Raw genomic sequence first — 18,609 nt, 5'->3', positions numbered from 1 at the left:
AATTGCATTATAAATCTATAGTCAACCTTTCCCCCCAAAATTTTCAAAAACAGAGTTGATGGTATTTTTAATGGATTCTAAAGAAAAAAAATCATCTCAAAAGCCATAATCTCACAATGAAGGAGGGGAAAAATACAAAAAAAAGTTGCATCCAATGAATTATACTTCCCTCAAAAGAAAACTTTACTCTTCCCTCATAAGGCATGCAGAGGAAATATAAAAATTCAGACACAAAAATAGTAAATACAAAACCTAAGAAGACAATAATAATGGGTTTAGTGTAAATGTAAAAAAGCTAGTGCAAAACAGAATGACAGTAGCAAATTTGTTGTACTTAATAATTACTGATTATTGAATGATCTCTTCCCCCTGACCTAAAATCCAATCTCAAACTTTCATGAAGGTAATCAAGATTCAATATTATTTTAGTTTTCCTTATGATTATGTATGGTCTGAGTTCATCTAAGACTAGGGATATTGACAACAGAATTTCCTGAGTAATATCTTTCCTTGAAATTCCCTGTCCCCCAACCCCCAAAGAGGCAACCATAAAGTGCACTCCTAAATTCTAGTCATACTACTAAATTTCCCAGGTTTTTCCTAAGCCAATGAGAAACTCAAGCCAAGTAAGAGGTGATATTTAACAATGCCAATTACTTTAGTTGTAATATACCCACCAGAAGCATATTTGTTTCCCTAGAAGTACGTTTATTTAACATGGTGAATTATCTTTTTTTGTCAAAATGAGATTCTTACTTTGCCTAAAATGTTATTGCTCCCATTGGAATTGTTAAATACATTTTATTTGCTTTACCGCAAACGTGCAAATGTTTTACAGGCTATAAGGTCTGAATCTTGCTTTTGTAAGCAATTTTCATTTTATCATGCAGTTTAAAGGAGTATTTTTTACTATGTTCCACTAATATTGTAAAGAGAATTGAATGGGTTATTGAATATGTTCCCCCGATTCCCCTAGAAAGGTGGTTAGTAAAAATACCTGTCAAGCTACTTTAAAAACAAAAGTCATAAACATCTTATTGTAAATATGTCTTTTTCTGAATTTTATCTTTATAAAACTGCCTTGTGAAAGTAAATGTTTTTATAATATACACTATTTCAGATGGAAAAGTTGAACTTGAAGTTTGTGATCCAAACATTATTATAAGAACAAGGTGCTTCAAAAGGTTTTCAAAATACAATGATATTCCCTATAGAGTTTTAAGCCATACAGAATGTAATATATTCCTTTGGTCCCTCATGTAGGTTTCTTTCTAAGGTTCTAGTTTCATCACCTTGAGCTAAAGGAAGGAAAGAAGTATGGAAGTATGGAAGGAAGGATGGAAGGAAGGAAGGTAAAGGAAGGGAAGAAGGAAGAAAAGAAGAAAGCAAAGAAAGAAGGAAATGATGGAGGAAAGAAGGAAAAAAGAAGGAAAGCAAAGGAGAAAGAAGGGAGAGATGAAAGGAAGGAAGGAAGGAAGGGGAAAAGGAAGAAAAGAAAGCAAAAAAGGAAAGAATGGAAGAAAGAAGGAAAGAAGGAAGGGAAGGAAAGGAAAGGAGAAAGAAGGGAGAGCAAAAAGGAAAGGAAAGGAGAGAGGAAGGGATGGAGTAAATAAGCATTTATTAAGCACTTATTATGTGCCAAACACTGCTATGCACTTTACAAATATCTGATTTGATATAGGACATAATCACTTGTGTGCTAGTAAATGTTTAACAAACAGCTCTCCAATGCAAGACACACTTTAAAATATAATCTGCACTATTAACATTTTCTTAAATTTAGACAATCAACAAAAAAATAAATCCAGCATTGACTGTAGTGTTTGCTGATTTCTGACACAAAAATATTTAAAGTAAAAATTTAACAGGAGGCTTAGATGAGCTAGTTCAAACTAGCTCCAGCACACCCCTGTGTACAGTCCCTATCTTACTGAAACTTCTTATTGAATATAGGGATAAGATAAAAAGAAAGATATCTACAATGCAAAATAATACATAACAATTACATTAGAAACATGTAAATTTAAAGTGTTATATAAAGTGGGGGGAAGTTAATGGCTAGGGCTATCTGAAAAGGGAGAATAAATGAGGTAGCATTTGATTTGGGACATTAAAGACTGAGTAGGGATTCAATAGATCAGAGGCTCTTAACCTAAGGTCTGTGAACTTTTTTTCAATAATGTTTATATATTTTTATATTTTGATAACTGTATTTCAATGTAATTGGTAAAGAGTATAGTAGTTAGATTCCTGTCCTTGGAGTCAGGAAGAAGAGTTCAAATCTGATCTTAGACACTAATGGTGTGAGTCACGTCATTAACCCCTGTCTGCCTCAATTTTCTGACCTGTAAAACAGGGATAATAATAGCTCTTACCTCCCAGGGTTGTTGTAAGAATCAAAGGAGATATTTAACAAAGTACTTTGAAAACCTTAAAGTTCTCTGTAAATGCAAACTATAATTATTATAAGTCATTTGTAGTTTATTTATGCATTTAAAAACTTCATTCTGAGACTAGTTCCAAGGCTTCACCAGAGTGCCATGTGTCTTTGTCACAAAAAGGTTAAAAATCCCTGTGGAATAGGGGAAGACAAGAAAAATGGACATTCTATTTTCCCATTCCTGGGATGCATCACTTTCTTACCTCTGCCCCTTAGAATCCTAACCTTTCAGTGATGCAAAAAAAATTGGTGCTACTTCCTCCACGAAACCATCTTTCATTTCCCCTCCCCCCAATGTTAGTGATTTCTCCCTACTCAAATCACCTAACATGTATACATGTATATGTTGCGTCTCTTGACAGAATATAGGCTTCCAGAGGGTAGGTATTGTTTCTTTTTTTTTCTTTGTGTCCTATGGCCTGGCATAGTGCCTTGAACAAGGTAGTACATATTAAATGTTTATAGCATCATTTTCCAGACATGAAGAAGAGAATAATCAAAGTCACAGAGACAACAAAGTGCTGGTTATGACCAAAAAATAAAGAGTATAGTAAAGTTAGGTTGACCCATAATGTAAAAAGAGAGGAATAGCATGAAATAGGTCTGCAAAGAAGTGGTAGAATAATGTCAAAGGCCTTAAATGTCAACAGATTTTTAAAGGAGACCCACTGAAGTTTTTAAAGGAAAGGAGTGATATGGCCAGATCTAGACAAAAGAAAATAAACTAACAAGCAGTCTAGCGGCAGGATAAAGGTTGGAGAGGATACAGGTGTGAAAGCTTGTCAGAAAGTTATTGAAAAAAATCCAGATTCATGGTAACGGCAGTCGTGGATGGGGAAGAAAGAGACACGATGCTCTGTCAGGTTGGTAGCAATGAGAACAGGGAGGAGGAGAGAGATGTAAAATATATTGCAGAAGAATAACTGCCAGAACTTCATTGCTGTTCAGTCGTGTTTGACTCTTCGTGACTCCATTTGGGATTTTTTTGGAGTAGTTTAACATTTTCTTCTCCAGCTCATTTTACAGATGAGGAAACTGAGGAAAACAAGGTTAAGTAACTTGCCCAAGGTCACACACCTAGTACTGTCTGAGGTTGGATTTGAACTCCAGTCTTCCTGACTCCAGGCTTGGTGCTCTATCCACTGCACCATCTAGCTGCCCAGAACCTCATTACTAACTGGAAATGAAAGATAAGGTAAATGAAGGTAGTACAAAGTTGTTGAATATTAGAGATGGAATGAATAGTGTATATGTCCTATCCATATGATGTCATTATTAAATATACAAAGCAAATTTTCCCATATATCATTAGTAGCATTTAAATGCTCAGAAAGACTTTTTGTACTTAATAATACAAGAATTTTTTAAGTGGTGTAATGTATCCCACTGCTTTTTCATATATTGTAGAACAGATACCACCAATATGTAGGTAAGAAAAAATTAAACATATTTTAGTTGAATATGTGGGTGGTTACTTTTTTAAGTTATTATGTGATGATATGAGCCTTCTTTCTCCAGCTCTTCAAACCACAAACTCAAAACCTGAAGGTTCATCTTATAACAATTTCACAACAGGCTCCTTAATATCTTCAGCATATTTTTCTGTATCAACTATATTTTTACCATTATTTTTCACCCATTTGTGTTTCAAATATTTACTGTGAAAATTAATTTTGTATATGGATCTCATTTAGATCTTTCCTCATAACTGCTTTTCATTTATGTGCTATTCTTTATCACTATCTATTTATCAACTGGAGCTATTTCTATTAAAGGAAGTAGGGTTTAGTGAAAAGAGAACTAGACTAGACATGAGGAGATGTAGTTCCTAACAATATTCTGTCATTAACTGTGTGACCACAAGCTCTCTGGGACTCAGTTTCCTCATTTGCGAAATAGAGGTGGGTGTAGCCTGAGGTTTCTTTCAACTCTTAAGATCTGATCCTGATACACAATTTTTTCCATATCTGAACTTTTCCACCTCTTGCCCAGACCAAGGTTGAGTTTGAAATAACAACTGAAATATCTACAACATTTCCCAGATTATGTCTCTATATTAAATCCACTGTTATGTTACATCTTTCCTATTCTCCATGATTTCTCAAAAATGAATGACTTTTCCACTACCACTTCTACAAGTTCTTAGAATGTAATTAATTTCTAACTAACTCATCAAAGCATCTACATCTTTTTTCATGAACTTCTTTCTTGTATTAGACTTCAATACTCCCTCAACAATATTAATCTTTTTCACTTTGAAAGAGAAGATGGAAGTAAGATGATAGTTAAATGGTTCTGCCTTCTTAATCTCTAACAAAAGGAACAATGTACACCCCCAGCCCAAATCACCTTGTCACATCTTTGTTCTCCCGTACTTCTGCAAAAGAAAGTAAACAAATAAAGATAATTTCCTTTTCTGTTGGATTAGCATTTTTTGCCAGTGTCAGCTCACTTTTAGCTTTAAACATTCCCAATCTGATCTACTTCAGGTTTTCACCACTCATTTTCTACCATTTTAAGAAAACAGAAATTCTAGTTTGGTAGCATGGTACAATAAGTGTGTTAATGACTGTTAAGAAATTACTGCCCCTGAGCAAAGTGCTACAGTCATCTGCAGGATTATATAAATAAGTTTGAATTAGAACTTACTATGTAACATGCTTTATTTTATGGCTACCCACCTTGTACCCAACTGGAAGGTCCTGACAATCTTGAGAACAGCCACTAACTTTCTTACTCAAACATTCATTTATGTGGCAGTTTCTCTCGTCTGAGCCATCACCACAGTCATCCTTACTGTCACAAAGACCTCTACTGGGAATGCATCTACCATTTTTGCACATAAAAAATGAACTGTTGCATGACTGTTCTGGAGAAAGAAAAGAAAACAAATGGAACATAGAGAGTGTGCCATTGCTTTGTATTATAACTATTCATATAACATATATCATTATGGTAACATCTGTCACAGTTACAGTAAAAATATCTGTCACAGTTATAGTAAAAATATGTATGATACTTTCTACCAGATATTATATTTTATAAGGGACATAACAATCCAAGGGCAAATCATACTTGTGTGGAGAACACTTCTGATACATTACATAAGCTTTAAGTTGAAAATGGAGACCCCCAAGTAAATCTCTATAGCAAAACCAATGGGAAAATGTTGCTTTGATCTATAATGTAAAGAATGAATTCAAAAACATGAAGCTAGTCTGACATTTCCCTCAAGTCACAGGTCTCTGAGAAGCAGCATGTCTTGTCAAATTAACAATCTAAAATAGGTAAATAGTCTTGAATTGTTTTCCCTAACTAGAAACATAACATTGAGATTTTTAAGTCGGGGGGCAAAAAAGGACATTTCTGGTGACCAATAGTAATTTTAAATATAACTTGGAAAAAGATTTTTTGAACCATTCATAACTTTATGATTCTAGCACTTGGAATGTTATACATGTTAAGAGAAAAGATATTTACATATAAACTAATATTATGGGTAAGCTTAGCATACATGAATGTGTTATGTTCTTTAAGACCAGCAAAGTGGAGGATATGTTCATAAAGTGACAGATGTACACAACACACCTACACGTGAACATATATATGTGCCATAATAATTTTTAAATGACATTTTTCATAGAAGTTTGCTGGATTTTTTGCAATAAATATACAACTTCCTCTAGAAAGAACCATATTCTTTATAGTATAGTTGTATAATTAATTTTACCTTGCCTATAAAAAATAACCATACATTCATTTCTTCTATGTAACTCATGACTTCTTTCATGGTTCATTGCCTTCAAACAGACATACACAGGAAAGCCATTTTGAGATTAAATATACAAATAATTTGGGCTAATATAGTTTTTAGGCTTGAGCAAGCTAGACTATTTCCTCCAAACTCCCTGTCTGTTTGCTAAGCTAAACATGCTTACATTTTTCCAACTAGCATTTGATTGGGATTTCATATAAGTATAGCATATGCAAATGTGAAAATCAAATTTACTGTATGAAAACAAAACTTTCCAAAAACATGTGGTATATTTTGAAGGACTTGTGATGAAAAATGCTATCCAATTTCAGTGAGAGAACTGATCAAGTCTGAGTACAGAATGAAGCATAATTTTTTCACTTTATTTTTCTTGCTTTATTTTTTTGCAACATGGCTAATATGGAGATATGTTTTGCATGACTTCATATGATATCACATTGCTTGTATTCTCAATGGGTGGAGTGGGGCAGGCGAGAGAAAGTGAATTCAGAATTTAATTTTTAAATGACATTTTATGCATAAATTATCAACCTATTTCTTTTAAAAAAGAAAATGCTAAAATATATATATTATATATGGATGGTATAAATATATTATGAACCTGCACTTTTGCACTTTGCATTTAACGGAGCTTCATCAGAATGGTCAGGGCAATCAAAGTCTCCATCACACTGCCACTGAGAATTTAAAAGACATCTCCCATCAGCACAACTGAATTCCTCAGGACTACATTGACGATATCCTAGAGACAAAGCAATAACAATTTTTAATGCTCCATAGAACATGTATTCATTATAAATATAACCATTTTTTACAGTCAACACTTAATTAACTGTGTGTATTAACTCTGTATGTGTGTGTGTGCGCGCGCGCGTGTGTGTGTGTATTATGTGAGCTATTGTTTTATCCCTTCTGGGTTGGGAGACAGTATTCTTCAAGCAGGGAAAATGGTTGTGAGAAGCTGTGCCAAAACCCAGCTGGTATACCTGCAAAAAATTTATTTCCTGTAATATGCTGAACAGGTGATAAGGAGCCAGGGATGTAACCCAATAAGTTGAGTGATACCTATTTTTCTATTATCTAAATAAACATAACCCTTCATTGGTGTGGAGAAATTCAATGTGGATGGCATTATACAGGTTTCCAAGATTAATCTTGTTTTGGCATAGTGCAATAAATGTGTTACAAACACTGCAAATGCATGTACTGATAAGCAGTTAAAATGATCAGGCTCCCAAGCTAAAATGACTTTTTTAACCTCTAAGTAATACTCAAATTAGAGCAACACTGTTGCTAACCATGGCAAAACCATTAAGGAAATCACATCTAGGTTTATAGATCCATTAGTATAAACAAGGAAGAAATCTCCTTTTACCAACAGCAAGCAATTTAGAGACATTTTTTAGATTCAAAGAGTCAAGTATTCACTTAAAACATGGATTCATTTGTGTGCACATGCAAGACTGTATGGTATACATACATACACATATTCTTTAAATCACGCTTGATCAATGTTATGAAGACACAAATGAATTTTTTTTTAACAGGAGTAAGTATCAGTCTTTTTAAGGAAATCTTTCAGATGACCATTGACTGCTGACATCTCTTTGGGGAGCTTTTTAAGGCTTCATCTTTCTCTATCCAGAAGCCTGGAATAATAGGTCAAAACCTTCCTTTAATAAAGCTCATAATATGCAACTAAGTTGTTCTGGAAAGAGAATTGAAAAAGGAATCGTAAGATGGTCTAAACATTAAAGTTTCCTATTCATTTTGGAGGGAGTCCCATAAGGCATCAGCTCTATAAGGAGAAGAAACTCCTTTGGCTCATGATAACATATTCACATCCAACACATTTTAAATTATGTATTCATGTTGCTATTTTCCTACACGTACAATTGGCAATTTATGCTTTAATATCAGGGTGACACCAGATTTTAGTTTGAATATTTTTTTACAAAGACATTTGAGAATGAATTTAATGTAGGACAAAGCTATGTAAAATCATATAAATGATTTTTATATATGTACATATATTGTATACTTTAATATGTAGATATATAGTATACATGTATACACATATGCATATAGATTATATGTACGTTATACATTCAGTCAAATGGATTATTGAACTTAACGGGATTGGGCATAATTTCTTGACTAGGATTTGGGTTGTATTTCTTCTCCCAGTGAAGACTCCAACACCTCTTTGCCTTAGTGGATATCCTTTAGGAGTTGCTAGAGCCAAAGTAAATTAGTGCCTGGTAGTCAGCCTTCTGGTAATGAGTGTTTCCAGAGTTAGCTAGCCTGGTTCTCCAGAATAGCCACAGAATCCTTTACTAAGATCATGTTCAAAGCTATCCAGCTTGCTAGGACCAGCCACAGTTCATGTTTTACTTTCATAGCCATAGCAATTTTCATAGGTACCTCCATGCCACTATGAAGCATAAGAGTAAGACTTTGGTAGAAATTATATAAATAAGCTAAGTGAAAATTGAGATTTAATCGATGTAGTTCCTATCGTCAGTACATTCAGTTTATTGAAGAATCAAAGTACACCCTTCCTTTTCTCTCAGCCATGATTGTTTTGGCCATGCAAGAGCATGCACACACACAGACACACATGCACGCACGTGCACACCAGCATATACACACAATACACAATTTAGTGATGCACATCACCCAAACATTTGCCTTTCATAAGAAAGAACAAAGAAAATTGAGGTTGAGTTTCCTCTAAGAATTTGCTCTTATTCCAGAATTTGGCTATACACTGCTAAAATAAGATGACATATTTTTTTTTCCATTTTGGACTCAGTGTTTTGTTTTGTTTTTTAATCCAGTCCCATCACATCTTTGAAAAGACAGTCATTACTTGGATGGAGAATTTCCTAGTTGAGAACTACAGTTATTTATACTTGCCACATTCCAATGACTCATCAGATCCATCTCCACAGTCATCATCATGGTCACAGACAAACTGCTTGGGAACACACACTTTATTATGGCACATGAAGGCATTTTCATCACAGGTGTTATTGGGAGCTGCAAAAAAACATCAGAAGATCAAAATTTAAACAGCAAATACCTCATTATTTACCTTCTGAATAAAAAAGCTTCTTTCTCTAAATTACATATGTTAAGTGCAATCTTTTAAATCACAACTGTTTGGAAGAATTTGCTTCAATTGACAATATGTTAAAGAAGCTAAAACCCTGGTGGGATGGAGGGATAGAAACAGCACAAGTAAAGGAGGTTACTATTTATGTAGGCTCTATATCAAGTATGAGTTTTTTGTCTAGATGAGTATGTGAATGGTACTGCACAGCCCATTACAAATGAGGGCCTCTGAGGAAAGTGAAGATTAATTTTTTTTTTTCTGCCTAAAACCTCTGAACTTAATGAAGGCTTATGAAACTCAAGTTAATCACTCCACTTTTAACTCATAGGCTATCTTTTTCTTATTTCAAACACCAGTGTCTTATTTGGCATTAACTCTTTCAAGTCCCTGGAGTACCATTTAATATATCACTGTAGAGTTTACTAAATGGGACCCCAGTGGCTCAAAAGAGTTAATTTGCCTCCCAAAGTGTACAATTCACTACAAAGGAATTCTTTTGGGCACCATCTGGCTCCCTGAGTACATGCACGATCAGTTAATATGCAGCCCTCAGTGGTATCATTAACCTTTAAAGCCACATGGATCAGTTTCAAGATGAGAATAAATGATACTAGACTAATATCATCACAGTAGTATATATACATGTGATCTAAAGTTGTTTGCTTCCTCTCCTTTCCCTCTCTACATATGTATATATATATATATATATATATATATATATATATATATATATATATATATATACACACACACACACACATTCACACATGTGCACAAGGCACATACCTCCTCTGAAAACATATTCTGGGTTCACAGAGAAAGGCTATAAGAATGAGAGTTGGTTTAAAACACTTTGATCCTTTAAGGAACCATATTCCTTGTACAACTGTTTTTGCTAAGCCAATAAGTCCTACCAGTATTCCTTATGTGACCTTGCAGACAATCATTCAAAGATCATTTTTTTTAATATTTCTGGATCGTGGGAGCAACATTTTAGCATTATAATTATTGCAACTATCAAGCAATTCCCTGAAAATTCTCCAAGGTTTCTGAAACTGGTTGGATCTTCAAGTCATATGGATCAGTTTGAAGACAAGAATAAATGATCCTAGAACAATATCATCACAGTAGTACACATACATGTGATCTCAAGTTGTTTGCTTCCTCCTTTTCTTCTTTATACACATTCATGCAAACACACACACACACACACAAGCACACATTATGTATACAAGGCATGCACCTTCTCTGAAAAATAATGATGGCTTAATGATTCTTGTGCTATATCATTTACAACATTTTTAGATGACCAACAATTACATCCTTTCTAGGAATATCATGTGTTTATCAATATTCTGATCAGATAAGACAGCTTATGGAGTATCTAAAACAGGTAAAATGAAACCCAATCTTATTTCTCTCCTTTGGGTTTCAAAAGGCACAAAGATAACATGGCCTTCCAAATAAAATGACTTGTTTTTTCACAGGTGTCATGGGCAAGAACCACTGGGGATAAGGAAATGTGTATAGAGATGCATAATGATGGAAAAATACCAATATCAATAAGGTTAATGAAGTAAAAATGATATCTAGCTTACAAAACCATTATTAAAACCAGTGTTATTCATAATTGATAATAGAGAGAACTTCCAAAGCTCACAAGTGAAATACTTTCAGACCAGTGTTATAATACTGTATACATAATACCACATATATATTATATATTATGTTATATATTATATACTATATAATATATAACATATAATAATATAATCCTATCTGATTATCTGTTCTAATACCTGTAGGTCCAGGTGTAGAAAAAGTATATAATGTAAGAAGATGAGCACAGAAAATTTGAGGATGCTTTTCCACTGAGCAATAGCAAAAGCTTACCACAGCCAGCTGTAGAGAGCTCATCACTTCCATTTGGACAATCCCTTTCACCATCACAAAGCCAGTGCCGAGGCACACAAGCATGGGAACCTAAACAGCTGAACATATCAGCTGCACAGGTGATAGCCCCTGAAATTCAAAATTAAAATGTTAGTAGAATATGAGAAACTTAACTGAAAATGTATTTCCTGAGGGAAGAAGGAAGCTAGGCTACCAGGAATAATATACATATATATGTGTGTGTGTGCGTGCATGTGTGTATATGTTCACCTATGTGTGTATACACACATATAAAAGTTTATATATGTACTATACATTAAATATGTGTACTGTATATGTGTGTGTAGACACATACATGTACATACACACATACATATGTTTCCATGGTTGTGCCATCTAATTGCCAAAATCGGGATGATATTAATGGTGAATTTATACCACATTAAGAATCTTATAACGATGTACAAGGGATGTATAAGGACATTGCTTCCTTAATTCTGGACACTATGTCTCTCAATGTAATCCTACATAATATTAGCTTTTTGCATGCACCATATCATACTATTGACTCACACTGAGATTTCAGGCTATTCAGCTATCCATACACATATACACGTATACATATATATATATATATATATATATATATGTGTGTGTGTGTGTGTGTGTGTGTGTGTGTGTATATATATATATATATGTACATATGCTTTTCTGCTTTTCAAAAGTACAAAAATATATTTGTATTTCTGAAGGTTAACTTTATTTTGGAACCAAAATATAAGATGTTACCTTTATCCTACTTAAATTTCATTCTCTTAGATTTGACCTGAAAATCTAGCCTGTGGAGATTTTCCTACATTCCGAGCCTGTCCTCTAGTGTATTTGCTACACTTCTAGCTTTGTTTCAGCTATAAATGAGATAACCATGGCATCTAGGCCTTTATCGAAATCATTGATTCAAATATGAAATTGTACAATTCCACCTCAGTATCCAAAGTACCATGTATAGAACTGTTCACACCAGTTAAGAGGAAGTTGGGAATTATGGTATCATAGTTCTAGAGTTGGAAACAACCTCTGTCATCATGTAATCCAACTACATAATTTCTATAGATGAGGAAACTGAGGCATGGAGAAGTAAATGGCTTGCCCAAAGTCACCCAAGTAAATGGCAGAGCTAGGATTTGAACTCAGGTCATCTTAAGTCAAGTTCCTATGTCTATCCAGTGCCCTACAGCTGCCCCAGGAGGATCTTACCATGTACATTCAGAAGAAACTCGTGTTTGAGGCAGAACATTTTTAAAGACCAATGGTGATCAATTTTCAAGATTTTGTAAAGGAAAGAATTCAAAAGAATGCCAATGTAATGAAAGGGACCACATATGGTGTTTTTATCAGACACAAAAATCCAGAAAGCTACCAAAAAGACACTAGGACTACTGATCTATATGCTTTTACTTTCTCATTACTGTAAAATGATTATGAGAATAGTCAATGCACACATCAAGGGTATTCTCCATCTAAATATGAGAAGGTATCAGGAAAGTTTCCATAGGCATTTCACTATAGATGAACATATCTTTGTGTGTCATGACTGACTAAAGAAGAGGAGAAAATATAAGATCCTGCTGTGCTTATTGATTTTAGGGAAACATTTGTTACAAGAAAATGCAGACTTAAAAGCTCTTCTCAGATAAGACTTCCCTTATGTATACAACAAAATCATATAAGACTTCCTTACAGGAAGTATTGGAGTGATAACTACTCAATGACCTGCTGAATAACAACATTATATAAGGTATGACACAATGAGACGTATTTTAAAGGTGTTTTCTAGTGTTTTTGAAGATGCCCTAGGTGAGATCTAGAAAAAAGATTTCCTAAGTCACTAAACACTCCTATCTATAGATGACCATAGCCTAATCTGGTTTACTACATAATTTCCTCAGTGAAATCTACAATCGTGTGGGGGAAAAAGATCCCCCTAATCATCCACACTACAAAAGCATAGTGGACGAAAAAGCATACTGCTCAGACCATGACATGTATATCAACAGGCACACCACTGAATCAATCAGGATTTGTACCTTGGGCAGGTAAGCAGGGAACAGATAATAAACTGAGTCTCCAACTGACTAGGAAGGAAATTACAGATTCTCAGAGCCAGAAGAGACTGAAAAAGATGACTTTCCCCTCTCCCCCCACCACTACCTCCCCTAGCAATGGGTAGTTCAACAGAATTGAAAGTACTGCATGATTTCTTCAATGTGATCCAGCTTGGGGAATTCCTCTTCATTTAGGTTGGACTAGATGACATCCAAAGGCAATATCTGGTGGTAGCATCTGGTGCTGGGACTGCTTCTTCCAAGAAGTTCCAGTTCAACCCAGGGATTGGAGAACCTTGGGGTACTACAATCAGGATCAGTTTATCCTGGAGGGAAAATTACCCCAAGCACCAATAGCTTTTGCCCTTCCTACACACAGAGGCAACAGGAATATCGGAGAAGTGTGTATTATTCACTAATGCTACACCCTGAATTCCCTGGAGGCAGCCTTGACTTGTTATTTTCACTTTGTCACCTTTTTTCCCCCTCTGGAGTCCTTCCAGGGATAGAAGATGAGAGAATCCAATTACTGCTTCTTACTGAAGAGAGAGTTTAGGATTGAAGAAATTCCCAGGCTTGACCTAATTGGGAAGCTGTACCATGTCACTGCTCTAGGAACTTGCCATTTTATTTTTATTTTTGTAGCCTAAAAATCACTCCCTTGTAGTCAAATAAAGTTTCTTTCAATCCCAAGTGAAAAGGAATTCTTTTTCAAGATCACATTGAAGAAATTATGCAATGCTTTTGATTATCCCAAACTGTTGCAAAAGCCTCATTTTTATACAATATTCTCCTGGAATTCTATATAACTGTAAATTATGGAACGCTGCTATTTCAGAAGAATTAAAACCATCAATTATCTAAAGTACAACAGAAAGAATCATAGAGAGTGCAAACAAATTGCAATATGGTACCAATGAAAAATTACGCATGAAAAACAGGTAAAACACATCAAGGACATTTGTGAACTAAAAAAGGAAGTATGCTGGTCACATAGTGAGAATGAAAAACACCAGGATGAGGAGGTATAGGGGTTGCAATCTTTTTTAGCTAGAGAGAATACCTGTGTTGAAGTAGGAAAGAAATCTAGGTCAATTTATTTAGCAGGCTTACCTGGTGGGGGCAAAATGACTCAGTCACAAGTTCTGAGTTTAAATCTGCTACTTAAGACCTCTCTGATGTTGGACAAAATCACTGTTTTTAGGCCACAGTTACTGCTTTGTAAAATTATATGATTGGACTACATGATATCTAAGGGCCATTCCAACTCTAAATTCTTGATTTAAATTTGTTTTAACTAGGGTAAATATGCTAGTTAAAATTTAAAATATGCTACTATATGCCATAGCCAGGACATTTTTTGAGGGAAATATGTATCTTCAATCCTATTTCCTCTACTTCTAAATGTCAGATGCTAAGTTATTTCTTTACTCCTCCTCAAAATAATTAAACAATAGTGACATTATAGCTTACCACAGATGGAATCACTTTCATCTAATCCATCTCCACAGTCATCTTCCCCATCACAAATCCATTGTTTAGAGATACATTTTTGTGAAGAGCAAGGAAACTGGTTCCAAGAGCAAGAGGAATCTAAAAGACATCAATTATTCTTTGAAAACTTTTTGTTTTTTAAATTTTGGACAGGTAAAGTACAAGTGTTTCTTTTTCTGTATTAGAGTTCTATACATGTGAAACGTTCTACAATAACTCCTTATTTGTAACCATTTTAGATTGTTCCCTGAGTCCTTTTTTAAAACTTATTCTACTGATTCTGAGCCTGTCAGTGGTCACTTGCTCCTTCACCAGATATCAGGGAGTTAAAGGAACAGCAGCCAAAACGTTCCTAATCTTATCTGTTCCTAACTTTTAACAACTCTCTTATTGTCATCTCATTGTTCATTAATGATAATTTGTATTCTAAGATGTCTAAAATGTTAGTGATATCAACTGCCTGCATAAAACTTAAAAAGTTACTGTTAATAATATATAATTAATATTTTCACCTTATTATAGATCCATTAATAAATTACATTTTATATTTTGAAAATTAATTTTTATATTTTGAAAATCTAAGTGCAATTTATAAATTCATAAAGTTTATAAAATAAACTAAATAAAACTAAAATAAAAAGCTTTAAATAACAAATAGTGATAGTAGAGCCAAGATATTAAAATAAAGGGAAGACTGATCACAGATGAACCCATTGGGTAATGTAACTGGAGGAAGAACAAATTTGATTTTTAGGTACAAGACTGAAGAAAATAAGAAAAGGAAAGTGCAGTGAAAAGACAAATTATGTTGATACAGAAAAAAATAGGGGTTGAGGAGTGTCATTAAACAAGCATATACAAAAAAAAACCTCAAAACAGGAGAATAAATTTCTAAAATGAAATTTCATTAGCCAATAATTATATTAAAGGGCCTAAATCTTATTCCTTTTACTATTTTCTTTATGGAAAAATATTTTAAAAATAAGACAATATGAAAAAAATTCATTTAAAATTTTCAATTATTTCTTCCATTCTCAAAAATCAATGTATAATTTCATATTTCTATTGTATTTATCCAGCTCTGAGAAAAGAATACTATAGTCTTCTACTATTTTATTTGCAGAGGCATTCTGTAATAGAATAGAGTGTTGGGCCTAGAGTTGGAAAGACCTGAGGTTAAATCTGGAGTCAGACACTTACTAGCTGTGTGACTTAGGAAAGTCACTTAACTTCTGTCTGACTCAGTTCCTCAGTTATGAAATGGGGATTGTACTACACCTGCCTCACAGGGATGTTATGAAGATGAAATGAGATAATATTTGCAAAGTGTTTAGCACACTGCCTGGCACATAGTACTTAAAATAATGCTTGTTTCCTTGGTTTGATGAGGACACAGTCTCTGGGAACCCCCTTGAATCTGGAATACAGTCTCTGGGAGCCCCCTTGAACTGTGGGGCAACTCCTTGACTCTTCCAACTAGATCTGGCCTTCCCCAGAGACTATAGCCTCACATTATCATTAGGCCTAAACCTTGCCCTCTTGTTAACTATAGATATGTATGCCTTCAGTTACTTCCCAACCTTGATATTCCTTCAGGAACTTCCTGCCCTTGATCTTATTCTCTTGGTTCCTGGACTCTGACCCCACCTTATCCTCCTTAGATTCCTCCTCAAGACCCTCCCTAAACCCCACCTCTAGTCACCCCAGACCACCCCTCAATCCCTCCTACAACTTTTGTGTATATAATCTCCATCTTGCCTCCATGAAGGGGCTCAGATTCAATCTAACTCAGCAGGTTGAATCTGGCCCGCTAGTGGAAAACAGGCATCACAAAGGGTGGGATTTCTTAAGACAGCCCATTATGGTGAATCCCTAATAAACTTTCTCTTTTCCCTTGGCTGAGAAGGCTTGAGTCGAATTCTTTCAGCAGGACCTGGCGTGTTGGTATTTTGGGGTCTCAAGCACCCCTAGAAACCTGTGGTTCCCCTAACCATCATCATTTTTCCTTAATAACCTCTTCAGGTTCCTTAATTTATTTCTATCAGTATCTTTGGGGAATTTTCCTAGCTTTTCCTCTAAGAACTTTGATGATATGTCAATTGTTACAGATAATAGTTAACTATGTTTTTCAATTGTTTATCATGACATTAAGCATAATTCATTTTTTCTGTTTATTTCTGACATCAATCCGATAAATTATCCAACCACACAAACTGCCTTCCATTACTAGCAATGCTATTCTCCTTCCATTGTCTGTTGCAGTAAAGTGTTGTTGTTCCTCATCTCAACTCCCTTGTATTGCATGCCATTTCCTCTCACTTACTTCCCCACCTTCCATTAACCTATCCAATTCTGAATTCCTTGAGTTTATTTTTACTGCTATTTTCTTTTTCCTTTATTTTACTTTTCTCTTTCCTGGGTGTAAGGACTTTCAAAATCCTCCCTGTCTTCTAATTCTCTCAATTTCAGTGATATTAACTTGTAAAACGTTTTACTAAGTTTTTTTTTCTAAATTCAACCTTCTTTATTATCCCTTTTCCCTTCTAGGATACTCTAGAATCTAGGTCTTAGAAGGTTAACTCTAAAAAGAAGTACGGGGATGCAGTTTTGTTATGAGTCCCAAGGGCCAGGTTCTCTCATTGTACTTGACTTGATCCCTTTTTCTCTTTTAATGACCTATTATTCTCCCTTCCAACCTAAAACCCAAGGGTATCCTGCTCAGAGGCTTGAAGTTTCCTTGAAGTTTCAACAACTTCGTCCTCCACAATAGGAGTTACTAGTGAGCAGCATGACCTTGACTTGGAAAAGCACAAGTTCTGGAAGGTCCTACTTAACAAAAAAAAGCTTTTAATGTGCATCTAATAACTGAAGAAGGAAATGGCAAAACACTCCAGTATCTTTGCCAAGAAAACCCCAAATGGAGTCTCAAAGAGTCAGACATGACTGAAAATGACTAAACAACAACAATTAGGGACTTTATTTCTGTTATTGGAGGAACAGCTTTAGCTAAAATCAGAGGGACTTGTCACCAGGATGGGTACAATACATTAAGTTCTCAAGCCACATCTACTCTCGAAAAACATTTAACTAAGGTACAGCACAGTTTTGTTCTGCATGAATGGTACGAGTAGTCACATCAACAAAATTACAAATCTTTCGAGCCCTGAAATATTGATCTAGATAAATGAAATAATGAATTGCTAAACCCTTGTGAAGACCAGACACATTAACCTAAACTGTTTCCACTATACATCTACAACTATTGAAAAACGTACTTGAAAATGAGTAAGGCTAAAACTTAATCACATACACACAAATAAATAAAAAGATATAACAATTTAATGGCTCCCTTTCAGGAATTATGAATCCACATAATCTATTTTTAAAGTTCTCTCTTAGTCTTGTTGGGAACTCAGCTCCAATATAAAGATATATAGCATCTTAATCAAACAGACTATACCTTCACATTTCATGATGACATTTACTTTTAAGCGAGTTTGACATTTCATAAAAAAATCCAATTTTAATCATTTTCTACTACTTTCTATACCAGAGCATACTTTATTTCTGCTAAAAAATTCAAAGGTATTGAATACATATTTTCCTACTAGTAGAAAATGCTTCGTTTATTTCCCTAGATTTCATAAAGTCCATGTTTTTATTTAACCTGGAAAAAAACTTACTTTATGAACATGTATTTTTTTCTACATATAATCACTTACTCAACAACAAAAACAACAACCTTGATACAAACAAATTGTGGCTTAAGCGGGAGAAAAAGTGC

The 18,609-nt window shown here is 34.5% G+C and overlaps 1 protein-coding gene across 1 annotated transcript in view; it reads right to left on the bottom strand.

The window, feature by feature from the left end:
* LRP1B (LDL receptor related protein 1B) overlaps nt 1-18,609 on the bottom strand; it is a 2,306,513-nt gene that overhangs the window by 392,492 nt on the left and 1,895,412 nt on the right. Inside the window, exons 51-55 of the mRNA XM_036744555.1 lie at nt 14,805-14,924; nt 11,227-11,355; nt 9,135-9,257; nt 6,817-6,957; nt 5,122-5,309 (exon numbers count right to left, since the gene is read on the bottom strand). Of these exons, the coding sequence (XP_036600450.1) occupies nt 5,122-5,309; nt 6,817-6,957; nt 9,135-9,257; nt 11,227-11,355; nt 14,805-14,924 (701 nt within the window). The remainder of the gene's footprint in view (nt 1-5,121; nt 5,310-6,816; nt 6,958-9,134; nt 9,258-11,226; nt 11,356-14,804; nt 14,925-18,609) is intronic.

The sequence above is a fragment of the Trichosurus vulpecula genome, chromosome 2, assembly GCF_011100635.1.
Source record: "Trichosurus vulpecula isolate mTriVul1 chromosome 2, mTriVul1.pri, whole genome shotgun sequence".
Taxonomy (NCBI): domain Eukaryota; kingdom Metazoa; phylum Chordata; class Mammalia; order Diprotodontia; family Phalangeridae; genus Trichosurus; species Trichosurus vulpecula.
This window is presented reverse-complemented; position numbering and strand designations above follow the sequence as displayed.